At 39.4% G+C, this 27,273-nt stretch overlaps 1 protein-coding gene across 4 annotated transcripts in view; it reads right to left on the bottom strand.

Moving 5' to 3' along the window:
* VGLL4 (vestigial like family member 4) overlaps positions 1-27,273 on the bottom strand; it is a 96,500-nt gene that overhangs the window by 15,241 nt on the left and 53,986 nt on the right. For 3 of the 4 annotated variants that reach the window (XM_076345991.1, XM_076345992.1, XM_076345990.1), the window contains one exon: positions 11,320-11,509. In XM_076345991.1, the coding sequence (XP_076202106.1) occupies positions 11,320-11,509 (190 nt within the window). Of the gene's footprint in view, positions 1-4,266; positions 4,301-11,319; positions 11,510-27,273 lie in introns of those variants that run through there. The other variant, XM_076345993.1, reaches the window with a different exon arrangement.

Below are 27,273 nucleotides of genomic sequence, written 5' to 3'. Positions count from 1 at the left end.
CAATTAACACAATCTCAGATCCTACTTATTTTTCTCACAGGAATTTTTTTTTAATATTTGGCCATCTTTGCTCCAACACTCATAGGATTGTTTTAAAAGGTAGCACTGGTTGCTTTGTAATGGCAATCACTCATTCCATCCGTAAGTAAACCTCTGGGATTTATTAAATGAAAAATTATGTCACTGCTGGAACACGTGCATACATATACAATCCAGAAATGATGAAAAAGTTACCTTACTGCAATAGGTACAGACTGCAGGTTACCTGTAAAAATCAAAACTTGTAATTCAACTTTAAAAAAAAAAAAAAAAAAATTACCTCAGAACCTCTGCTCACCCACTAATTTCTCTGCTTTGCACTTCTACTGCCTGCTCGCGCAACTCCAAACCTCCTACGTTTAAGTTCTCATTTTGTGTGGTACACCTGATGGTTCATTTTAAAGTACCATAATTTTTTGAAGAGGTTTTATGTGAGGCCATAGCTGAGATGTAAACAACAAAATTTTAACATATAATAAATATCTGGAAAAATTCTGAAATGGTAAGTGATGTCACTAATTCTGCTGAGGTAACTGTAAATATGAATTAGCCTGTTAGGAAAATTAAATAAATTTTAAAAAAATCACTAACGGCTCAAAAACTGGAGCTAGAACAATAGAAAGTGTCAGCATTTCGGTATTACCACAATAACAAGTGTCTAGGTATAATTGGACATTGCAGTAATTATAAAGAGTTTCTTAAAACGCACTATGATTTCTGGAGCGTAAACATAAGCCCATTTCATCTCTTCAAAGTTTTGTTTAACTATATCTAGGTGGAAACCAACAGCTGAGTACAACTCCCATCAGCTCTGACTTAGTTTTCAAGGACTGAAGAAAAAAAAATATTCAGCCTCCTGCCAATCATGGTAGCCGAAGAGGAGAAACTTTCCGGTGCTCTAACCTGCAACGCGGCGTCACTGGCTTCCCTGTCCTAAGTGCTGTCTAACAGCCTGTCAGAGGAACAGCAGGTTTCTTGGAAAGGAGACAGGAGAAGTAACCAAACCTTTAAGATTTATCTGATTCAGCCACCTCCCCATAACCCTCTCTTCAAAGAATGACAGTAGCTCCAGTTGCCTTTGAAAAACCTGGACAACACACTAGAAAAACGCGTACTGTGAAGACCAAAAGACAGAAGATGGGAATGTTTGAGAAGCTGAAAGAGGCTCTGCAGAGGACGCAGTCTGCCTTTGGAAGACGCTGCTACTACAGTTACAGAGAGCACTTTTTTTTGGAAGATAGTTTCAGTAAAACTGCAAAACTCAGACGTATCAATGCACACCAAAACCTCAATCCTGTGGTTGCCAGTCAGGACCCAGAACTAAGGTTTCATTTCTAACTCAAAAGTAAACCATACAGAAGTCAACACAGTATCTGGGTACTTGAAGGCACAATAATCTTATTCTGAGAAAGTCAAATGGTGCCAGTGAAATAAGAGCGGTGCCTCCCGATGTTCACATCTGGAGAGCAAGTCAGGCTACTGCATATGTTGGGACGAACAGAACGTGATCTAGAAAGACAAGTCACCACTGGAATGGAAACTAAAAGTATCCGTGCAGAAGTCTGAACTGTTTCAAGTCCGTAAGGCACTATGAATTGCTTGGAGGGGAAAAACATCCAGAAAAGCAAATGATAAAAAATGAGGTTAAAGGGACACTCCAAACTTTCCTAAAATTTCTAACAAGCAGGAAGGAAAACCTGACAGTATAAGGAAAGAGCAAAGAGGCTTCCATGAAACAGCTAGAATATCAGAGGGGTTACTGGAAAGATTCAGAGGCAGCTATAAAATGATGAATTTGTACCCAACTGCAATGCCCACCCAAACACCTCTGGCAGGCATTTCCTCTTACATTCTACCAGTTCATGTGCTGGGTCACGTGCAGCTTTTATAATTCAGCCATGTTAGCATCCTTTTGAAGTCAAACTTGGCACATGCAACTAACCTTTTATACTGAGTCACTAGAAAATACTGTAAAAACTATTTATGATCACACAGAAAACTATGGGCCAACATCAGGAGAAAGCTTGCACATAAAATACACACAGCAGTGGGTCATGTCCTAGTGCAACAAGATTAGCCACATACATGTGTGCTCAATATTGCCAGGGTACATCAGTCTGTTCTGCAGGCTCTGGGAAAACTTGGTGGTGTTGAAAGTCAGTGGTGAAACTGGGCAGAACTGTTAGAGGAAATAAAAAATGGTGGTTACATTTTCTTATAATATTTTCTGGGTTGTTCCTTACAATATTTTCTACTTTTTTATTTGGAAAAAATACTTTCATTCATCACTCAATGCCTGTCATGCAACTATTTTTGTAAAGGTGGGTACCAGCCTAAGTCAATCTGTGAACCCCAATTTCTCAAAAGTTTATGGGATTTTATTTAGTTCAATCACAAAAAAGACTGCATCAGGTAGAATCTTACAGTAGAGGAGCAGATTAATCATTTTCTTCACCTAGATGATGGGGGAAGTAAAAGATATCAACAACATGAGAATGGCAAGTTTATTTAGTAAGAGCCTTAACAACACAAGCCAGTCTCTGAAAATAAGGTCACAGTACTGGAATTAACTGTGTCAAATTGTCAGGAGATGGGATTATAGAGCTTTCTCTTCCAACTTCAACGGTTCTCGGGAGAAAGAGGGAAAAGGGCCTGGGTCATTAAAGCTTACAAATTATGGTCTCTATCCATCAGATACACAGTGTAACATTAGCTGATGTGAAGCAGGAAAAGCTGAGAAAGTACATTAATTTGCTTTCAGACAGAAATTTCAAAAACTCTAAAAAACCCCAGGCTTTAGACTGAGAACGGTGTTCCAATAACTGGTTTTAAGAAATGAGATTTTTTCATGGGCTGTTTTATAAAAGGAATAAACATTTCATTAAAAGTTTATTGAAACTGTTTGTAATTGCTAATAAAATCTGAATTACTGAAACCTCTAGAAGCACCATAAATACAATAACAGCTTCATTATATTTTGCACAACTATTCATACCAATATAGTAAAATAATTCCTTTGAAGAGCTGATAACCAAACCAACCGCAGCAGTAGCAGTTAAGTGTTTGGAAGTATACTTCTGCAGTTAAGGCGCCCAAGTTAACCATCAAATTCTACAATCAACAGTATCCTCTCACAACTACTTCTGGTTTAAGGGAGACTTTAGTTAGAAAAGCAAGTCATGAGCAAAAATGTTTGGGGTTTTTATTTCCCCCCTTTTTAAAAAACTGATTTACGAGTCCTAAAAGTTAGTGATTAAAAATGTGACAAAAAGATTCATGAAACGTCATTCCTTATCATTCAGATAGCAAGAAGTCAGCCATGTCCATACAGCTCAAACACACGCACCGCCAACAACTTTGACAGACAAGGACTTGGAAGACAGGACTTTGACAGGAACATGCGAATCGACCTTAACTTGACTGTAATGTGCGACTCCTCCATTATGCACAGTAACCGTACATCTGTGCCACATTAAAGACTACATGAAGCAGTAATTAGAGTGGGCTGAGACTTCTCCCCAGATGTTTTGGAAAGCTTTTCTCATGGCTTACCAAACTCATCCCACCCCCCTTTTTCTTTCTAATCAGGTACTCTGCGCTCAAGACAGTGCCATGAACCGAGCGAAATCCAATTCCCATGCATATACAGGCCCGCAGGTACGATAAGCCAGCAAACAGGCTCTGTGTTCACATTCCACTGTATTTTAGGAACAATATTTACATTGTGAACCAGAAATCTTGGAGAGCTGCTGAGCTGCAGAGTTTGTTTGTGGTGTTAGAGGAGTTATGTAAGAAATTTAAAGGAGGACTCGATTTCAGTCAAGCAATATGGACACGGGTATCTAATTTAGTCGACATCACGGCAACTACAAAGTACAGCGGATTCCAGCAACATTTTCCACTGGGGGAAGCGGTCAAATAACTGAGGTCAGAACCTTCAGGCTTCAATGGCGGCAAAGTCCTTTTATTTCCCTCGCAACTTTCTTTCGGGATAAATCCCAAACGAACACCACACCCACCCCTCCGCAGCCCCGGAGCGGGCGGGCTCAGGGCGCTGCGCACCCGCGGCGCGGGGGCTGCGCGGCTGCGGGGGACGGGACGGGACAGCCCCCCCGCCCCGCACCCGCCGCCTCAGCGCTTGAGCCGGGCGCGGCCGAGCGCCGGGGGCCGCCATCTGGCTGGGAGGCGGCGGGCGCGGGGGGCCGCCGTGCAAGGCCCGGTACTAACCTCGGGGTAAGCATCGCCCGGGCGCAGGAAGGCGGCCGCGTCCCCCCCCAGCCCGCCCGGGGCCTCACCAACTTGGCGAGCGGCTGCGGCGCGGAGCGCGGCCCCCGCCGCCTCGTCACGATAAGAGTCCCCCCGCGCTGCGCTCCCGCCCCGGCGGGCTCAGAGCCGCCAGCTCCCAGAGGCGGTTACGCGGGAAGCCGGCCCGGGTTGCTGAAAGGTGGCAGGACACGACGAGAGATTAATCGGCTTCCTCCCCCCAAATCATTCTTCGGGAGTCATTAGCACGAAGCTAGCAGCGCCGCGGTACCATGAGCTAGGGCCTGCACGCTCACTGCCCCCTCCATTTCATCCTCCTCCGTTTCAGATGAGGTACCAAAAACTGGGGAGAGAGGGGGAAATGCTGGCTACCGATTAGAGCACTTACTTGAAACGTAAAGATGGCCACGGCTGGTTAGAAGTAGCCAGAGGAATACTTTTCACCTTTCAACACAGTACGAAATAATGCCATTTATTCAGAGTCAGCACTCAGCAATTTTGCAGGAATGAGTTAAAGCCAGTTTGCATGTTTTTGTAGCACATTACAGCATGAGAGAAAATGAAAGGAGACTGTCCGGTCCAGCACTTTCAGTCTGGGGAAAAAAATTTACTTATTCAACTAGAAATTAATGTAACGTTTTATTCCAAAGCTTACCCTTACAGAGTCATTGTCTATAGCAACCGTGTCCATAACATTCTAACTCTCAAGAGCGCAACTTTCTAGTAAATGGTACATCTGTCAAACTGCAGGAAACATCTGGGAAAATGCTTAAATAAAAAGAAGGGAGATTTAACCTTTGTTTCCATATGCTTAGGATATACATCTAGAATACATTTGTAAACGTTACTGGTTCTTTTCTTCCTCCTACTTAGCTATCAGACTTCTGGATTGGTGTTGAATTTCACCCAGGTGTAGATATATTTGCGCAATGTAGAATTTCCCTTTAATGAAAATGAAGAACGGCCCCTCAGGTAGAAAGCCAGCACCGGGGCTCAAGGGATTCGTGTTCTGTTCCTGCGTGCACAAGGCCTCCTCGAGGCCTCCAGCAAGCGTGTGATTCCTTGTGTCGGTGCTGGTGCCTCTGCACAATGACGACACAGCTTTTTGCTTCACAAGGTAGCTTGGAGCCTTAACGTCCTATCCTCCTTCACAGGAGAAGGAAAATGAAAGTGGAAAATGTTGTATCAAAGCAGGGTTCTGGAGCTAGCTAACAAAACCTTTCTGTTTGCAAGTGGAGACACCTGAACTAACACTGCCTGATTTTTCAAGTACTTAAAACATATACCCAAATTTTGACAGATCAGGTCTTTCTGTGAAGGACCAATAAGCTATCAGTCATTTTTTAGCCCTGGAACTGTTCGTAACAAGCATTTCACACGTGCTTGGCTACACCCTCCTGAACTGAGAGGGACTTGAGTACTTTCTGAAATTTCCCCTCGGATACGAACTTCTGCAAAACTCAGTGTTAAATATTACCTCAGATATATTAGTTCTTTCAAGTCCGTCCCTGAAAGTTCAATTTAATGTGCATTTGTTGGAAACAATTTAAGAATAATTTTGTGTAGTGCGTGATTTCTGTTAATAAACAAGAAAATATGTCTGATTGGTTTGGTTACAAGAAAAAAAAAATTAGGAAAGGCAGTTTGAAACCTGTTCTGTAATCCTTTGTCCACTGTAATCAACAAGAGCCACACTGCAACAGTTCCACTGGCAGTACAGAGGATTTCAGCTTCAACAGGACTGCTCTGAAAACACCAGGTTAATCCTAAAATACTTCAAAGGCATATTCGTGCCGAGAGAACTGAGTGAAGATGCCTGCAAGCAAATGAGAGACATTTGGGGTCTTCCAAGTTGTGTGCGTTGGGGTTTTTTTCTCAATTCCAATTTGTGACAATAAAATGACAGTGTAAACATACTTCTTAATACCACATGAAGTTTGGAACCAAAAAAGCAGTAGTTAGCAGCAAAGAACTTTTCTGAAAACTCCCACACTACCTCTGCAACCCAGTTCTAAATCTTTTCAAGCCCTGCTTGGGGCTGGAACCAGCCTCCGCCACAACGGGGACCTGATTTTCTGCAGAACATTTTCACCCTGCATTCTCAGCTGGGGTCAGGGAATGGTAAGGAGGAAGGTGACAGAGTCCTTCTCTAATAAGGAGCGTGGTTTATCGAGTACTTCAGATCTTACTCAAAATTCCTTACTTTGAGCTACTACAAGCTTGAAGAGGACACAGCTGACTATGCTCTCAGCAGGAGGTTGGACGAAATGACCTCCTAAAGCCCCTTCTAACCTGAATTATTCTATGATCTTCGAATCCGGGTAACTTTCAGGACAGCTTAAGACAGATTTTTTAAAAAACGGTGCCAAGGTAATTTCTATTACTGTGTCATTAAAGTGAGCAAACTCCATTGGATATTCATGGTAAGGAAGTTATGAAATACGGCAGCTTCCAAACTCCAGGAATCTAGCCTGGCTTTATGGATCAGATTTGCCACGATCCTTCACTGTAACAGAAGTGAAGACACAACCTAGAATTTGAAACAGAAGTGTCTGGGTCTCTGTGGTTATGTCCAAAATGAAACATCATCTTATGCGATACACACTAAACTACCTTATTCATATGTTGACCTTTCTTTTATTGCAAGAAAAAGTCAAATTATATATCACACAAATCAAGAGATGATTATTCCTCAGACACCTACATAACAGCTGCAAATTTTTGCCGTAAGATGATTTTCATATAGAAATTAATTTTCATTGCGATCCTAATGCCACCAAACCAAGCGGGAATTGTGACAGAGATTGAGAGGAAAATACTCCATTCACAAGCCTGCTTGTCCCAAACCAAAAATGCTAACTTTCAGCCTGATGTACTCTACAAGGGACAAAAAAAAAAAAATAGCCCCCTTCCAATACAAATTCAAACGGACAGTTTCACATATAATTTTACCAGTAACACAAAATCTGAATCCTTTTGAAGATGTCAGTGACATCAATTCACTTCAACCTTAAATATAGTGATTTGATCCCACAATTGGCTAGCATACAAACTATTTTTAAAATTGCTACACCACAAGTATAAAGTATTAGCCATAACTGTCCCTTGCCCAAAAGCAGTTAAGAGTTACATATTTGCTAGCTCCTACTAAAAATGAGAGAAGCAAAACCAGCCCAGTGGAATTTCTTTTTTAAAAAACAAAATAAAATAAAATTTTGTGCTCTTTTACTCACTTCCTCGTTTTCTTTGCTACTTGGCAAACAAAATGCCATGAGAAGAAACTGCTATCAGACTCCTCCGTTCCCTGCAAGGACTCTTACGGCAGAACTGATGCCCGCTGGGAAAAGGCTGATGTCAGCTCTTAAGAGCTCCCTGCAAGGATAAGGAGGCCTTTGTTTTCAGCTGAACTGTGAAAATGAGAAAATGCCTCCAGCCTGACAAACAAGAAACCCACATAACGTAGGTCAGGCCTGAGACCTTCACTTAAAGGTACAACACGCTTCATTCACATTCCCCCTACACCACAATGCCCAGATAGGAGTTCATTTTACAGGGGACTTGCCACGAAATGCTAAATACACCTTGGAAATGTAACAAAGCAGCTTCATTTGTTAAGAAAGACTGGTATAGCTTTCCAGCCACTTTACCCATACATAAAGCACTTTTAATTCTTATATAAATCAGGTTCCTAATTACTCTTCTGTAAATCAAGGTGAATTTAGTGAAGTCATATGAAAACAAAGGCATGTTCCAGCTTGAGGCTTAAAATAAACTCGCTTCTCCTTTACAAAGCACCAGAAAATAAAGTATGGTACAAAAAGCACATTCTAATTCAGCAAGACTGTACTTTAATGAATGCATTTTAAGTAAAACATTTGAGGGACATACAAGAAAGTGCGAAAGGCAAATAAAAAAGTTTCATATTGCAATGCCTAGGTTTTAATTTGGGGTGGAAGTATTCGTTTTTCCCAAGTGAGGAGCTTATGGGTGTAACTTCTGTGACCACAAAAATACAGAAGCTGTATACAGTCCAGTACACTGCCATAAGTAAGGTAGGCAGTTTCACATACTGATTTTTAAAATGATTTTTTTTATCCTAAAGCTGAGAATTATCTCCTCTGAAAAACAGAGCCTTTGATAAATCATTCTTTGCACAGGAATTCCATTACATATTTTAGAAACACAGTAGGATTTCCAGGGCATTTGATTCACTCCACTCCAGAGCCAACTGTACTCCAGTAGTTGTGTTTCTCCATGGTAAAAGTAAACATACCTCAGTGCAACTCGAAGAACCTAATCAAAGAAGATACATCAGGGAGTTACACCTGAGCAGGGAATATCTCAAAGCATTCCATTTCAGAAGAAAAGGCTGGTGTCACTGGATTTCTAACAAAATATCCAAAGCATTTGAATGGATTCATTCCCACTGAAGCACCGTGACTGCGATGCTAGGGTGGCTGGTACCTAAGAGTTAACAGCCAATTGCTAACAAAAGATACCAGCATTTCTAATGAACGACAGCACACAATTCTTGTCCTATTTAAATACATTTCCAAGCACAATATGCTGGTGTTAAGAGGATGAATATACAACTGCTTCACAGTTCTACCAACGCAATCACAAAGACCCAAATGTCTGAACACGAGCTGCTCGTGGTTATAAAGACTTCTGTCTTCCAAGCAGTGACTTCCAAATGAAGAAGGTCTGCCCATTCTGGGCATTTAGAATAACTGAAGACATTCAGCCAGAGGAGGATGGATTTAAACACTGCTATGTGGCAAAGATGTCCAGTCTGTAGCCCTAATATTGACTGGGGCAGCTATGCCCAGGAACAGTTTTTGTATCACCGACTCTTTTGTCCTACGCTTTCAGGGGACTTTGTCCTGAAAAGTTCAAAATACACAGACTCCAAATTTCATCTTTATAGTCCAAATCACAAAAATGTCTTTGCTAACACCAAAGATACCGTGCCATTGAGTCTCCACATTATGCTCCACATCTCTTATGGATTTGGTTTTCTAAATTGAATGCTGTCAAACTTACACTTCTAGAACCTCCAAGTCACTACAACGTGACTGCCATTATTGTGTTCCCTAAAATATTTCTTTACCCAAATCTACTGTCTTTTCTTTAGTGTGAACAAGTCAAGCTTCTACAACATACTTCCCATCTCCAAACCAGAATTTTTAGGACAGTTTCACAAAGTTTGAGTAATCCATTTCTATTGTTAAACCAGAATGTCATAATCCAAAAAAGAGGGAAAAATATGAAAAACATTCGAAAAAATAACTTCATTGGTGGTGGCGGCAGGGAAATGGGAATAAAATTCAGAGAAAGTTTGTGAACTGTTTTGATATATCTGAAATTTACAGATATTCAGCTATTTCAGATATACCACAAAAGTTTTGAGTTTTTGTAATATTCGGTTGAAAGCATATTTTTCGTATGGACAGATCAAACTTATAAAACAAAGTAGAAAAAAAGATGGCCTCGTGTATGCTATTTTAGATTATGATTCATCTGCAGTAGATAGTTTAATTGAAATAGATTAAGTCCCATCACATGAACACTAGGCAGGCAACCAGTGCTTTTTATTATTAGAAGAAAAGATGCACATTTCATACATAAAATCACAGAAAGAATCTATTGAGTAAAAATTTACCATACTGGATGAGTAAAAATGTACCACACTAGAAAAGATCAGATAGCTTTAAAATATATCTAAGGGATCACATGGAATAACTGGCTGTATCTTTTAGTTTTGAACCTTGGTTGCACGAGTCTGTTGGTTCAGACTTCATTACTTTTATGGCCTCCACTGTATAAAGCATTATAATGTACGTAACTGCCAGCTGTTTTATTTCATCACTAGCAAATGAGTTTTTAAAAAAAATCACACCTTTTCCCACAAAGTTACATAATAATTCAGGAATGCCATAAATTTCTTCAGTTGTCATGTATGTATGCCACAGAAATACAGCATATGGTTCTTTCCAATACCAGCATTCTCGGCTCCAAGGAAAGGCTATAAATAGTTAAGTTTTTAGGAGAAAGAACAAGGTACGTTGTAAATGAGAAGTCTCTCTCTGCTTGTGAGCTTTTATTGTTTTGCATTACTTCAGTGCTGGATTCCTGATTTGTAACAAATTCCAAGACTGCAGACTACAGGCCCAGCCTCTGACTAACACTATGGTGATTTATTTGAGGATAAATACCTCTGTCCGCATCTTATGACTGAACACAACAGTCCACAGCAGCGTGGAATGTGAGGAATGCAGAGGCTGCAGGAGCTGAGGCAGCAGAGAAAGGCGCACAGCTATCAGGCTGCCCTGGACTGCGGAACTGCTCCGATCACTTCCTCCAGTCAAGAATGAAAGGAATTCTCTAAGCCCGTACTTCATGCCAACCAGACTTGCATTCCCAGGAATGAGAACACAGCAAGAATGGCATTTGATGATTACCCAACACATGCACCTAACTCATCGACACCTTACCTGTATGAAAAATTCCGCATCTGACTGTCAGAGCTGCGGTGCAATCATTTAAGTAATGTTTAACAACAACTGCAGCTTGCCCAGTTGTCAAGGCAGACTACAGAGCAGCTGGCTCGCAATCTCCTGGCCTCAGAAAAATGCAAAGCGCTTCTGTTTCCCCTCCTTCTGCTTCCCCACCCCCATCAGCAGAGAGTACAGAGCGCTCAGAATCAGGGGAAGTGAAAGGAGCAGCTTACAAAGAACAAATGAACAATACTTTAGAAATTGCAAGGTGAATATGTATGTTTTACTATAAATAGTCAAGTTGGGCTAATTCCTGTTACTTCATACTGTATGAAAACAAAAGAAAACAAGAAGTCGCCCATCTAATCACACCAGCCTTTGAGCAGATCTTCTATACAAACTGGAACAAAGGAAAAACCTAGCACAAAGTCTTAGACACAGTATGATTTTAGCACACACAAAACTGAAGAGGATAGCATTCAATTCTATGAACCAGAGGTAATAAAAGCAAGACACTTACAGATGCGGATTGAACATTCGACTCATTTTAGAAACATGGTCATTTTCACAGTCTAGCTCATCATCCCCTTGGTCCATGCTGAGCTTTCTCTTGTTGGGACTGATAGGAGGAGGGCCTGTCCGATGGTTGGTTAGAGCAGAGGATACTGGAAGAGACTGCATTCTGGGCTCACCTCTTAGAGCTGCTTCACCTACAGGAAGAAGACAAGCGAGAATGAACACCGCAGGGAAGAGAGGTAAAATAGCATGCTTTTGAAAACATTCTTGCAGAAAAATGTCCCAAACAGATGTCAAGTCTGCACAGGCACATTTAACGTGGTTGTAAGATAAATAAGGCATCATAGACCATACTTTAGTGCTTTATGCTGGAATAAACAGTTGAAAAAAGGTAATACGAGAGCTGACAACTCACCCCAGATGATCTGAAAGGTTGAGATAACACATTTTTCCAACAGCATTTTTATTCAGAAGCATTCCTTCTCACAAGCTGCCATTCCAACCCTGAACTTTCATTACCTCATTCTGCAAAGCATGACTGTTCGCAACGAAATACACTTTGTTCATTTTCTTACGGTTGTGGTTATAAATTCCAGGGCTACAGTTCACATTTTTGCCAAATATTCAAGATCTAAAACTGAACAAACGTTCAAATTCTCAAATTATTCCTTTTATAAAAAGCTGTCCAAAACAAGCTTGTCTGGTATATAACTACGCAAGGTAAAAATTAGGGAAAAAATTGGAACTTGCTGATGCAAGTCTAAGTTTGTCCTTAAATGTCCTTCTCTATACTTTTAAACTATGTTCTGAGCAACGAACAAAAGAGCATACTTCTTCAGCACGAGAATCACAAAATTTCCATTTTAAGAATGCTGATTTTCAACTAGACAGACTGGTGGTACAGTACTGAGTAGATTATAAATTTTATATAATCAACACCTATCAGAAGATGCCATTCACAGCATGTGGGAGCTGTGTAGAAATAATTCCAGAAATGATACAATTAGCTTGCGCATAAACACATTCACATATTGTTACTAAGCACGCATTAAAGCGGGGCCAGAGTACTTTCACCATTTCAATTAAATGTCTCACTAAACGTATAGCCTAAAGCACAGTGCTGCATTTCACCAACAGTTACGGACTTTACTGGAACTCACATCCTTACAGCCACAGGTCATATTTAGACTTGTCATATTTAGACTTCATAGGGATTTAAAGATGTTAAAAAATGCTTTTGGGGCTTCATAAGGGGCTTGGAGAGGAGCTAAATTAATCAGAGTTACCTATTCTGGTAATATCCCTGAAATAGCCACTTTTGCTAGAGTTTAAAATTTGTATTTTTCCTACACTGCCAGAAGCATTTTGTTTTCTACATGGCCGTAATTTCCAGAACTAAAATTAGGATAAAGTTAACTCCATCTACAGCCCTGAGGTACCTGACAATGGAAATCTTTGTATGCCACCACACATTTTCACATCATCGCCGAGGCAGATTTATAAAATGCTGCCCTAACTCCACACACGACAAATACTATTTTGTTGGAAAAAGAACGAGTGAGGAGAAAACCTCCTGAATGTTTACCAGTAAAAATAAGCATTTTGCCAATTTAGTCAGCATAATATAAACTAGCAAATATACACTGACCTATAATATACCACAAGTCATGATTTCTATTAAAGACTCTGGCACCAAATCTAAATAGGAACTTTCCATCTCAGCTCTAAATAGTAAAAACTGTGCTCTACTGCAAATGCTCTAAGACAGACATCCAGATCCTCTCCTGCTCGAAAAAACCGAAGCGTTAATTGGGAAGCCCCCAACCACTCTAATGTCACAAGAGAAGCTTTTATCAAAAAGACCTCTCATATGAAATAATCTTCAGAGCAGTAAAATTTCTGCATTTTTTCTTCAGCCTTTATATTTTGCCAGTAGAAACCTCCACCTACATAGTGTTCATATTCTAAACTTTAGAAGTAAACCACATCATACCACTTTCAGTGAGGAATCTCCCTTACTTCTATCTTTGAAAAAAATAAGTTAATACCAATGTCAAAAGATAAAACTTTCATCAACTAAGGTTTGTGATACTTTCATCCCACCCATAACGCAATCACTCTTCTCTCTGCAGTATCTCAGATCACTTCTGAAGACTCAAACACAAAATTCCATTACAGGAATTACAAATTCCATGTAGGCACCTAACTCCTCCTAACGACTTCTGAGCAACTCCTGACAGGAACACGGGCAATTTAAATATCCATGTAAAGCTAACTCTGGTGTTTACAAGACAAAAATCTCTAGACATTGCCCAATTTAGTAAGTTAGAAACTTTTCCTTTTTCCCCAACAGCGGCTAGGAGCCTGATACTACACAATTACCTCAATGGAGTTTTTTTTCTTTAAAACTATAAAAATTCATCTTATTATATGTATGGTAACAAGAGCATTTATATGTTAACATCCAGATTGAGTAGAAAATCTGGTGCAAATGCTGTTGCTATCATATGTTGGAATTAAAGAAACCCATTTTAAAGAAATTTAGCAAAGAAAGGAATGGCTTCTAATTCGAGCCTGTCAAATTTGGTAATGTACAGTAATGTGGTAATTACGCAAGGGACACCAAGGCCTTCAGATACCTTCTGGTATGTTTATCTCTAGCACCACAGAGCCCTTTGGCTAAAATTAATCAAATTAACAAAACCTCAAACAGGTGGCAGCGGTGAGCAGGTAGGAGCAGCAAGAGCTCTTGCAGGACAGGCTGGAAGACATTGAGCACCTCCTCATGAGAGGATACAAGTGGCCAGTGCTCGGCATCTTGTATAGCCCATCCTGCAGACACAAGGCAAGCAGAGAACAATACCAAACAAAAGAGTCCAGATAACAGAGTAAGATCAAGAGGAAAAACAACCCTACATTCTTTAGGGGTATAAATCGCATATTCATATACTGTATTTGTACTGCACGATGAGTTCTCATGTGGCCTGTAAGTTTGATTAGGGCTAAAACTGCTTTTTATTTAAATAAAAAGGCAACTTCTTTCCCCACTCCTTTCCTCCTTACCAAACGTGAATTTAAACCAGAGAGGGAGAAACCACAGCAGAGTCTACCACACAAAATGCTGTTTTACTGACTACATTTGTCTCCCCCAACTGACCACACTCCATGGTAACCAGACTAGCATCATACAACTGGCAAGACAACACTCTGATAAAACAACTGTGTTTTATAAAATTCCCCAAGTCCAAACTCCAGTCTTCAAAATTCATTACTGTGACGGCTTGTGTCTGCACTGCAACTGAAAGCAGAGATAGCAAACACATTTATTGTGCCTCTCATAATAGTCCTCTTTGTTTCAGTAAGCAGCTGGTGTAAGGCACTCCAGATCTGCTGCTTTCAGATAGTTCTACTTACAACTATTCATACTAGTCTCTTTTTTTTTTTTTCTTTTTTTTATTAAAACTGTTAGGCAACATGATAAAGCACAGACAAGCTAAACAGAGATAACAACGTGACGTAGTGTCTGCCTATATAGCGGTACTGCAGTAGTGTACTCAGCTGACAGAAGTCCATGCAGTCAGCAAGAATGTTCTTTATTTTAACCACTTACAAGCCTAAACTGAAAGTGATTCAAATTAACACATGCAAACTATATGTTTGTAAAACCAGCATGGCTCTTTTCAGACGTATACACCACCAGGATAGTTCTCTGTAAACAGTGGATCTTCAACACTGTTTGCGTTTCTCTTGCAGTTCACTCAGCAGTATCTGTGTCCCTACTGAAATGTCCATGCAATACAAACATCACAACAGCAAAAGTCATGTTTTTACAAGTGTGGATTTGATAGCAAGACACCAGAGAAGTCTTAAAAAATGTCTGAGAACTCCAGGAGTTACCAAAGACTGGAAAAAAAAATATACACTATTTTGGCAGCTAGCTTCCTTCCTCTCTGACCCAGCAACTCAGTATGGGCTGCACTGAGACGTGGCTACCATATCCTATTCCCCCTCCCAATTTCCTCTCTCCCGCTGGCTACTATTAATGCATAAACTCTGAGCATTAATTACAATCCAGAAATGAAAGGCTTCGTCTTTCCAACTGAAGATTGACATAAAACTCCTTGAAAGAAAATTCCAGCACTGCCCTTGCCCATTTTACTTTTCCGTTCTGCATCTGACAAATGGATTTGTCCACAAGAGTAAATTCCTGACACATTTAACAACTTTGGGAGGAAAAAAATTAAAAAAAACATTGGTTGTGGTGTGTGTCAACAAGGTCCTTACCTTTAAGGTCCTGGACTAAATTACCATGACCTCAGGCCACTCAATTAATAAAATCATGGGCACGGAGTTTAACAGACTTTAATTAACGTGCATTACACCTTTAATTACCTTTTCCAATACCTCCATGCAGACAAACTCTCATTAGTAGAAGGAGTTGCCTCCTGTTCTTAGGGCCAGAGATTCCCAGGAATCAATAATACAGGAAGATCTTCAAGGGCAGTTTTCTCTACTGATCCAAGATCAAAATTTAGCTCTCGTGACATATGAAACATTTCTGCTGAAAAGCCAAGCATTCACAAAAGCTATATATATGTGTGAAAAGTATACTATAAAATTAAATGTTTCATTTTCTATTCCTACATTCTAACAATCACAAGATTAAATTGCAAATAGATTGGAATGAATTTATAAACTATTGCACTATCTCAAACACAGAAGTCAGTCTGTGCCAACATAAATTGGGATAAATGGCATAAAAATTCCAATTCATGGACAAAAATCACATGATTTGAGATATCAAATACCAAGCAAGGGAGTCACCACAAATAACTCAATTCAACAAGTCATCAAAACAAGTTATCAAAACAAAAGAATCACAATAAAGTACCGCAGAATTTATCTGCAGATGTTGTCAGCTGCCTAGTTTGGGTATTACTTCACAGCATACTATACACTGTAAGAGGATTGATATCCTTGAAATTGGTGAAATTCCCCAAAAATTAAATCTGTGTGAAATAGACTACAGACAATATTAAAAGTATGTAATTTAAGGCAGATTTACTTCACTTGCTTGACAAAAGAAAATGAATTAATCCATTCAGACTCCTCAGTAGTAAATCTTTGGTTCGTGAAAAAAGATATCCTAAGAAGCAGTCACAAATTATATTTATTTATATAATTGTTGAATACTTCTATAACCCCCATTCAAACAAACAAAAAAATCCCCCATGTAAAAACATCATTTTGTACCACTACTTTATTTCTGGATCGCAGTTTCTGTAAAAGATATGATTTAAGCTGAGCTTAAATAAGATTTAATTCTGGGAGGTAGTCTGCCAAACACTGTAAACAAAGTCACAGTAGTCTGTATTTCCTTTGTAGTATATAAAACAGGCCTACCTGGAGAGCACAATAAAATAGCAAACTACAGGAACAACAAAAAAATAAGTATTAATGAGAACAGCCTAATCGTAAAATGCTGCTATGAAATTAGATCTTGGAAATATTTTTTATTATAATTGATAGATTTCTTTCAGCAGCCAACTTACTGATTCACTTCTCTGACACATATTTTACTGACTTTCTTGTAATATGACAAAAAGCTAATTTAGTAGAAATCAAAAAGTCACATACACATGTGCAGAAAAATTGGCAAAAGCCTGCTGTCATCCATTTACAAAACATACGAAAAGCACTTACTCCTGGAACCAAGCTCTGGCTACCACTGTGCAGAGATATGTATGCCAGAAAACCCATGGCCAAAAACAAAATACAGTGATTAAATCGACTATTCTGTTCTGGCTCCTCCATCCGACCATGCCTGCCAATGAGGGACACATTATGCTTGACATTGCAAGCAAGAACATAAAATAGTGACCTCTGCATTCAGTCATCTCCACCCGCTTTTTCCTCCTCTTCCGTTCAAAAGACTGCACAATGAAAAGAATTCAGGTACAGTGATATCGCTTGCAGAGCGCAGGCATGCTTGCTTGAGGATCCTTTCAAGAAACACATGTTGTTAATCAGAGCTGAGTAGCACAGGCTAAAGCAGATTTCAACTTAATAGGTCTTGAAAATGCTGTATTACATACAAAACACTGAATTGCAACAGGCGGAAAATGGCAAAATTGCCTCCCCAAACCTAACTGTAACTGTATTTGCTCCTTCAAACGTACTGTGAAAAACTGGCTACATCATCGTATATTCTCTCTCATCGTATTGTAAAAGCATAGCTGTACAAAATAGCATATGCACACTCTCTGTACATAAATCGACTTATACAGTAACTGTTCTACAAACTACTTCATAAACGTAAGAGAAGTAAAAAGTCTCTACTGACCACTTAAACTATGATTGAAATAAATTCTCCTCAATCTGCTAACCAGGTACCAATTGAAAGAGTCTCCTTTTAATACATTTTCGGTGTTGAGTAAAAAAAGAAAATTAACTGAAAAAAGGATCTTGGTAAATAGGCAAGAAATTGATGGCATGGAAAGAAGTGCAGCAGATATGCCACAAAGAAAGTAGGATGGAATAAATTTTAATGCTTCGGTCTGGCAGAGCTCCTTAATATTTCCTCTGACAAATTTCAATTTTCACACCTCAACAGTTGTGACTGTGGGGCTGTGTTCAGTTACAACCCAACAATGAACTCGGGCTTAGGTCTAATTGTAGAGCATGAGACTACTTCATAAATTAGCAGATCTCCATTTAAGATAACGTCCCATTTAGCTAACTCTTGCAGCACCTGCCTGAGCTGAAAGTCTAAAAAATGTTCCTTTCTTCTGCTTAGAGAACCTGTACTCATGTAAATTATGCCTAAAAAAAAGATTCCAATTATCTGGCAGACAAGATTTAAATGCAGTCAATGCTAAACTACACTAATCTCCAGATAAACAGCACCAGGGGTGTCTACAATACTTGTTAACATCAATGTCAAAAAAGGATTTCCCTCAGTTCAAGACTGAGGATGGGGTTTTTTGCTCAGGAAGCAAGGTTGCTCCCAAAGAACACTCCTTTCTGAGTCTTTTTGCCAGCTCTCCCAGGAAAAACCTATATCAAACATTTAAAGTCAGTTAAGAGGGACTAAAAATTAGCACAAGTTATCATTTTATGTTTGCCTAATGCATTACAGAGGCTCATATAAAAGAAAGGCAAACTGCCGTGCTAAGTAGAGTACCAAGTCCGACCAAGTACAGAAAGCAGCATGTGCCTTAATACGGCGCGTACTTGGGCCACCCAGCCCTGCCGAACAATGCGGGGTTTGGTACACAAGCAAGATCTAAAGTAATTATAAAACAGTGGACTGTTACAGATATCTGTTACACAGATACATCGCCACTCTCTGGCTAGCCTTGTCCTGTGACTGCATATGGCCAGATATGCACAATCCTTGTTCAGGTAAAAGCCGTGACAGTCAATATACTGGTACATAAAGGAAACTGTCAAAAGAGCACAAACAGCCCTGTGTTAGATACTTCAAAACTGACAATAATACCTTGCTGAATAAGCCAACGAAGGTACAACTCCTCAGATTAATTGTACTTCCTACATAGAACGCTGCAGATTACTTTTATTTGGTGCAGAACAGCGTGACCCAACAAGGGCATCCGGGGGTGTGTGTGTGTGTGTGTGTGTAAAAAGAGAAAGGAAGACAAAGGGAGAAGCATCATTTACATTTTCTGCAGAAAACAGTAAATTTCACATTCTTGTATTTGCTTAGAAAACATGACATTAGTGTTTACTGGTCAGCAAAAGACATACGATCCATTTAATTCCCTGGCAAAACATACTGCATTGTAAGTACTGTAGGTAGTTCTGGTGTATCCCTACACCGTACTCCATGTATAGTAATACTGAAATTTAGTCATTTAAGTTTCTTCTGTGCTAGGTAACGTTTTTTCCTCCATGCAGTTGAAATCGCTAAAGATTCTAGGCGAGTGTCTGTGGGCTAGACCCATGAAGAGAGGCGAAGTTCCATCCATCTTGGTGCCTCAAGATAAGACACTGTCATTTTCACCTTGTAACCTGGCTGGAATGCTTATGGGACACATACACTCAAGAAAGCGGGAAACAAGGACCATGATTGGTACCGTAATTCCTAATATAGAAAATAATTCCAGAATATGTAATTAAAACTACCACCAAAGTTTAAATAATAAATATATCATCAGAATTCAGCTTCCTTTATTTGCAAAACTATTATACAGCATTCTCTCACATTTCTGATACGCAGATTTTAAAAGTTGCCAGATAAAAAGTTTTATTTTTATCAGTGTGATAATGTGATTTTATTAAAAATGTAAAAACGCTATCAATAAAAAACTGTGAATGGAATATAACCGTAAATCAACATGTTGAAGACGTTGCTTTCCAAAACAATGGTGGTTTCCAGATCTAGGTGTTCTTTCTTTTGTCACCCAGCTAAATGACTTACTGCGTCACATAAAAGACGGGAAAGCTGAACTGATCAAAGACTAGCCTGTCTTTTAGCAGAAACAATCAAAGCTAGAAGACCTGCCATCTATTTCAAAAGTAAATCAAAGCCACAGCAAGGTCACAACAGAAAAAATTGTTAGATTGGGTGCTTAGGCAGTATTTCAACATACTAAATGATACCTTGTAACTATGTATTTTCATGCAATGGCAAAGAGAGACAAATAGGAAATTCAATTTGCGAAAGCTCACATTTGAATAATACCTCCTAAGTCGACAGACAACATTTGCTACCTTTTTTTAGATACTGTTTCTGTTAGCAGGCAGCAATGTAGGTACTCAGGTCTAAAACAAGACCTTCTGCTCTGACAGCTGGTATTTCATGGTTATGGTCCTGTAACATAAATTAAACTCTAGACTGTTGCACTGGGTAAGCAATGCCCCATGTGGATATGAGCACAGTCAGTATGTTCTAAGACAACAATGCTTAAAACATTAATTTTGAAATGGTTACTTGTAATGGCGTCATATTAAAATTAAATCCAATAAATTGTGCACTGTTTCTTTCATAAGGATTTGAAGCAAAAGGTGCTATGCAAAGGTAAAAAAAAAATATATATTCCACTTATTTATATTGGAGCCTATTTTTAGATATACTGCAAGCTTTTACTGTAGTTTACTATAAACATGCCCCAAACACCTTTTCTCACATTATTCTCCTTTGCTACATGTGGAAAAATTCAGAGCGTCAATAAAAATGAGCTTTCTAAAAGAGCTGCGAAATCTGACATTGCACTTTCAAGCAATGTTTCTTTTATTCCCATTTTATTTTTCCCCAAATTCCCTACCTGGAAGGTAGAAGGCTTGAGAGAGAGGATATAAATGCTGTATTTTTAAAATACAAACACAAAAGCATATATATTCAAAATGTTAGTAGAAGATATGCGCACGTGGGTGGCTCCCTTCGGAATGGATTTGGAAAACAGTAGGGTCACTGTTTAGACCACTGTACTGTGTGCAAGTCCTGCTAAGCTTAGTGTTAAGTTCCCTGATTGGATTCCTATTAGTAACATACAAGAGACCTCAAAATGGTAAGTTTAAAAAAAAAAAAAAAAAAGGCCATAAAAAGCAAAGTAGTCTCGGCTACTGCATTTTCCCCATATGGCATGTGGCCAAGCAGTCAAATACCCGAAGCTGCTGCCACAGGGCAGGAGGAGATGGGATCGGAGGCAAGCCGATCACACGCACATGGACAGACAACTAGGAGCTGCTGCCACCTTCATGGTCACCAACATGATAATCTCCTCCTAAACTGAGGTGGAATGAGCAAATTACATTTGGCCTAATGAACACAGGAAAAACTTCAATTTCAGTTTTGGTTTGCTGCTACCTGATTGCAGCCTGTCTGAAATGGACTCACGTATTTAAGGAACACGGAGCCCCTTCAACCAAGCTGGACAGAATATCGAAGACTTTAATCCACAGAACGTCAGAACAATTCCAGCCCATCTCCCACAAAGAATCCATTGTAAAGAACAAAATCCCTTTGTCCTTCAAAATGGGCTCCAAAATCCCTTCTACAGAGGGAAAGCAAGAGAGCAATGACAACTGTGCAGGGCAGTCAAGCACTCTGAATCCAACAGCAAACTACACAAGCCATTCAGATGAAAACAAGATAGTCTTTTGATCATGCTATTGACATAGAAAATAAGGAGGACGTGTCAGCTTGCCAATTCCTTATGTGCAGGATTTTACTGTAACTGATGGCAGTAGGCCAGGATATGACCCAGCCACTGCCTCAGCCAGTAGAAGAGAACGAATTCAAGCTCATCATAAGCACTACAAGGTTGGGTAATATAGATCCTTCAACCCCCTGGCTTTGTATTATCCTGAGACACAACGCAACAGTCTTCCTCAGCTGTTGCTCACATGTAGTGTTTTAATAACCAAAAACATGCGAAGGCTTCATCTTCTAGAAAAGCTCAGAGAATGGTGTGGCTCATGAGATGGAGAGGAAAGGATGCCATATCATTTCTCCAGGGTTATGGGTGCTGGTATAAAGAAACATACATAAAAAAATCCAAAATATTACCATTGTTCCTAAAAGGATTGTCTCCAAAACAGACAAACAGGCACACACCACCACTAAGGAAAAGATAAAATTAATTTTGTTCCTCTGACGTAGCAGTTTTTAATCTTGGGTTCATGACATGCAACTAAGATAAGTAATTTTATTGGGGAAAAAAGACTCGCTATGAAAAGATCCACAGAAAAATTTTAGGTAACCACAGGGTACAAGACCTTGAAAACTGTTGTTCCACTAGAAGATTCAGCTGTGATAAATCTGGTACCAGAGAACATTATTATTCCCTCCTCAAAAGGACTGAAGATACCGGATCTGAATTAATGCTCCTACCCACTCCAATAGCCAGCACTACTACACAGCAACTGGGATTGATAGAGGTCAGATTCAGAGAGATAAAAGGGCAGACAACCCTATGGTGCTAAGGGATAGATGGGAGCACTGCCTAAATCATAGCTGGACTGTTTATTTCACAAGAAGGAGGGTGGTTTATGGGGCCAAGTTGCAGGGTCACTTAAAATAAATGTTCTCTCCAAGGGGAAGCTAAGGCAGGAAAGATAGAGGGAGGGATTGTGTTTGCTACCAAGAAATTACACGCTGCCTGGACAGCCTTTCTCACAGTTTTCTGGGCATTGAGGGCAGGTTTTCCAGAACTCTTGGAAAAGCAAGGAACAAGCAGAAATTTGTATTTTTGAAGTTATCTTGACAGTCATGGGATCGCAGTGCGTGAGCAGTACCAAAGGTACACTCTACTTCTCAAAGACCTTTAATTAGGGCTTCGTCTTCCTCCCCCTACACCTACTAGTCTTTAGCTGAATCTCCCTTTTGATTAACTTAACTCCAGGCTCCTTGTTTACTTACTTCAAAGTTGCAGAAGCAACTCATTCCTGACAAAACACAGAAAAGACAGGGAAGAGCAGATGGGTTGGTAAAACGAAGGTAACAAAAAATGTCAGTTGCATGTCTGTGTCCCACCATTCACACAATACTAGCTCCACAGGATCCAGAAATTAAATCTCTCACTACATTACTATGATATCACTCCCCAGTTAATTATCTCTTAAATCCTTCCCCATTTTACTTGAATGATGTACATCCTAAACATTTCTGCAGATCTCTACCCTCCATCACACATTAAAGATGTTCCACCCCATAATTAAGCAGGCACTCTATTAAATACCACTGTGAAGTTTTTAATGGAACCAAACAGCCACTTCAGTGGCAGTGAGACACTGTATTAATTAAAAAGGTTTGGAAGCACTGCTTCAAGTCATAAATGGTTTATCAGCTTGCCTGTTGCCAAGCCGTGCATTGCATGACCACAGTTGGACTGCTATTTAATTGAAGTTTCTTATCCCAACTCATCTTCTGAAGAGAATATAAAATTAACTGCTGGCATCAGTGGGCACACGCCTTTTATGCAACTCAACAGGCCTCAAATAGAAAAGAACAGACCTGCAGAGGTCCTGTGGCTCAAATAGGGGAACTTAAAATTCTTCCATCCCACCATTTTTTGTAAGAGCTCAATCCTCCTATCGGCTAAAAAGGCTCAACTACTTCCCCCGAAACAGATTTCATCATCTCAGTGTAGAAGGGGCCCCACTATAGATGAACCACAGTCACAAGAGATTTTAGTCCAAAAGATCCTGTTCCCTCCATGACTGCTGAGCAGAAAGCAAGCATCTAGTCCATAAATCATCAGTCCAAGTTTCAAAGATCACAGTTTTTATCTGTTTAGTTGATGAATTAGAATTTGTATTTGCACATCTCAAAACAAACAGGTAAAAGCACTTTTCGTTTACTAACAGATCATGGTAAGGTTTAGCACTGCAGCAAAGTATTAGAGTCAAGACACTTTGAATGTTGCTGTCAGCTTTATCCCCGACTTACATTAATTTAACCAATTACAGCTCTTTTTTTTCCCCCTCTGTAAATAACAACAACGTTCACTATTTATTTCATGGGGGTAGCTGAAGGTTGAATTAACTAGGCTTCTGTGAGGACTAGGATTCTGCAGAGAGGATTAAAATTATATCTATACAAATACATTACAATGAGTATTAAAATATTTGTTATCATACTTGCTTCTAAATGAACATATATATACACATATATAAAAAATAATTGAGAATAACTGAGAAACACTTGAAACCAAATAGGGTAGTGTTCAATTTACTGTACTACGAAGAAAAACTCAGTACATCCACAGATTAGCTGTTAAGGCAAGCATAATGTACCTCAAAGCAGTTACAGTCTTAGAAATTAGGACTTTTAAGGATTTTTAAAGGAGGAGAACTTAATTTTTTTTGCTGATGAGCTAAGTTAGATACATTTATTATAAAACATTGATAAGAGAAGCTTTTTCTAAGAGAGAGAAACTAGTCAAGAATCTGTAAACATCATTGCTAATGCCAGAGTTCCTATTTTTGACACTTTTGGTAAATAGCTCAGTATGATGCCTACAGCAAGACAAGAGCAAAGTGTTCACCTCTTTAACTGTAGCCACTGGTTTTAGAGTATTCAGCAGGAAAAGTGTGCACGTCAGCATTCTCCCAGCTGGCTCTATGAGATTTAATTTACACCGACCACAGAGTGACTGCGATAGCTCTCCGAGATGCCACAGCATGAAAACTGAAGGGTGGGTGTTAAACAAGCAGCAATGCACACCAGATGTCTGAGGAGGACAGCTAAAAGATCCAGAGCACAAGGAAGCATATTAAAAAAAAATCCCCTTCAATGCCATAAATATTTATACTAAATCCAAGAAACTGGCTGAGTTCAAACTTGTCCTATATGAATCATACAGCACTTCCCTCACCCCATCTTCATTTCAGTGTTCTGTATAAAACCACCGCAAAGGAGGTGCCATAGTTATGTCAACTTTTTTTTTCTATATGCTAAGAGTACTTTTTGTAGAGCTCCTGCTTTAGAACAGATTACTTTCCAAAGAATATAAACAGAACAACTAAATAGTCTTATTTTACTTGGCTAGCTCTTGTGTGGCATTTACTGGTCTTCCTAGGTAATTTAGATTCATAGAAATAGTTTCCTTTTGTCTGGACAACTTTGATTTTCTTCATATGGCCATTTAATTACAATTAGCGATGCATCACAGAGAAAAAAAACTCCAATTTAGTAATCTGGAGCCAAGAAACAATAGTTTTCTGAAAGGTTCTGCTCTGAAAGCGTCAAAACCTGCTGATTTTACAAATACCTAAATTTACTTTCGGAGGTGAGAAATACTAAACATTAACAAGCAAGTAACAAAATTGGAAGTCACGATACCATCTCTAAAGGGCAACCGGAGTGCACTAATGCCATTTTTAAAACAAGTAAATACTCACTCCCAAAAAGACAACAGCTATTCCAAAAGATCCACTTAGCAGCTTTGGTTTTCACTCTTCTTACGCAAAGGACTGCTGGGCTGGGCGCTTCATAGATGGTAACTACAAAGGCTATTGCCAATCTGCTGTTCTGTGATTTTTGGTTAAAACAAGACATAATAAATATTTCAATACTGGCTTATATTCCTATACAGCAGTGCCATTCCTTCCTGGGCAAAAAAGATAGGCTCATCTATCTAGAGGTTTAGTACCTCTCTTACTTCGAACTACAACCCATGTTTAAAGGCAAAAAAACTATTTCTGCATGCTGAGGAATAAATATTAAGTCTTGCAAACCAGGGAGGTGTAATGCTGAGTGGTTTCCATGCCTGCCCTGTCAAATGGGTTTCCAGGAAAACCTACTGCTTTTTAAACATAACTGGTTCCAAACTTTTCCTGGGAGAGCAAATATATTTCCTGGAACCTGCTAGCAACGTTTGGAAGAATAGGAGGAAAGTTATACACTACAATGCTTGATTCTCACAGTTGACAAGGAACGCTCCAAAATGATGAGGAGTGAAAAAGAACATGTCTTAAAATAATCAAAGATAGACTCTTGTAACAATGTGTATTATGAAAAGACAGGAGCCACATTTTTTGTGAAGGAACTAAGCTGGCACCTACCTGCTGAAGGCATACTTTCTTTCCTCCTCCTATGCCACAAAGGCTGTAACGTTCCACTTTAGCCCAAATATTATCTACCTCCATCCATGTACACTATATTGTGGATGATCTTTTCCTCCAAAGACAAAATGAGGCACAAAGTGTCACATAACATTTTCGGAGGGAAAAGCTGGACTGCACCATGCACTACTATGTTAACGCAAGCAACAACAAAGTTAAAAAGCGAAGAAAAAAGAAAAGTGTTACTTTAAAAAAATCTGATACCAAACTGCGCCATGAAACTTATGTAAAGGAAACATTCTAAACTGCGTTTCATGCTTTTGTCCCCCACACTTGTATTACTTTCTACCTGAGATTTTCAGGGCTTACATTCCTATTAAAACTAGATATCGAAAGATCTTTGATGAAGACTCACCACCTTACTGAAGTTTCTGGATGACTTTTTCTTTGGCTAGAACCAATGCTGTGGTGGTCCCAGGACCAACATTACTTCAACTTCACCAAGGTCATACAAGAAAAAGCTGTATGGAGCTCAGCTAAAATGCTCCAAGCTTGCCTTACCTTAGAATCAGTGCCAAACTACTACTGATGTTAAGAATAAAACTCTTCCAACTCCATCCATCTGTAACATGAGGTTTACAAGTCGACAGAGATAACCCTAATTAAGAGCTCAACTGCCTGTTCAAAATTGCACTTGTGCTGGGTGATCTACGGCCTCTCTTTCCGTCCCACCAAGACTCCTAAGATACCTGCCAGTACACACCAAGCTACACGCGCCATTACATCAACTTGTAGAGATAGGCATGAGAATGTCGGTTCTTTCTTTAAAAAAAGCTGTTAGATGAAGCACCGAGGGAAATCTGCCTCCAGGAAATTAGAACTGTGCATCGTGGCACTCATGGTGCGTATGTTACTGCACCCACAGTCCTGGCATAGTGCTTATACAACAACATCTAGCAGTGCTGTATCACACAGTCAGTTACCTTCCAAAGCGCACGGCTTTTACTGAAAGGGAAAGGAAACAATGCCTCTGTGTGTCCAGCAATCGTTCCATGCTGATTTGTAAAGTAATTTTCAGGGAGATGATACAGACTGCACGATGAAGAAAAAATTGGCTGGCTTTAAAAAAGAAATTAAACCCAAAACCACTCATGATTCCTTAACACTGGAAAAGTATAATACCATTTTTGTAAACACTCCTCCAGAAACTTGTATTCGTCACTACCTCATACTATTATCAGTGAAAAATTATAGGCTCTGTCCTGCTGGATTATTGTTAGTGTAAACAACTTTGCTAAATTGCTTGGCACACTGTCTGCATGCAGCATGTTAAAACTCTGTAGTCTATTCAGCCAAAATCAAATATAAAGGCCCATCTGTATTAATCCTCAAGAAGAAATTAATAGACAACTATTTTCATGCAAAGCAG

The sequence above is a fragment of the Aptenodytes patagonicus genome, chromosome 8 (genome assembly GCF_965638725.1).
Source record: "Aptenodytes patagonicus chromosome 8, bAptPat1.pri.cur, whole genome shotgun sequence".
Classification (NCBI taxonomy): domain Eukaryota; kingdom Metazoa; phylum Chordata; class Aves; order Sphenisciformes; family Spheniscidae; genus Aptenodytes; species Aptenodytes patagonicus.
Note: the sequence above shows the minus strand (reverse complement) of the source record. Positions and strands in the feature narration are given on the sequence as shown.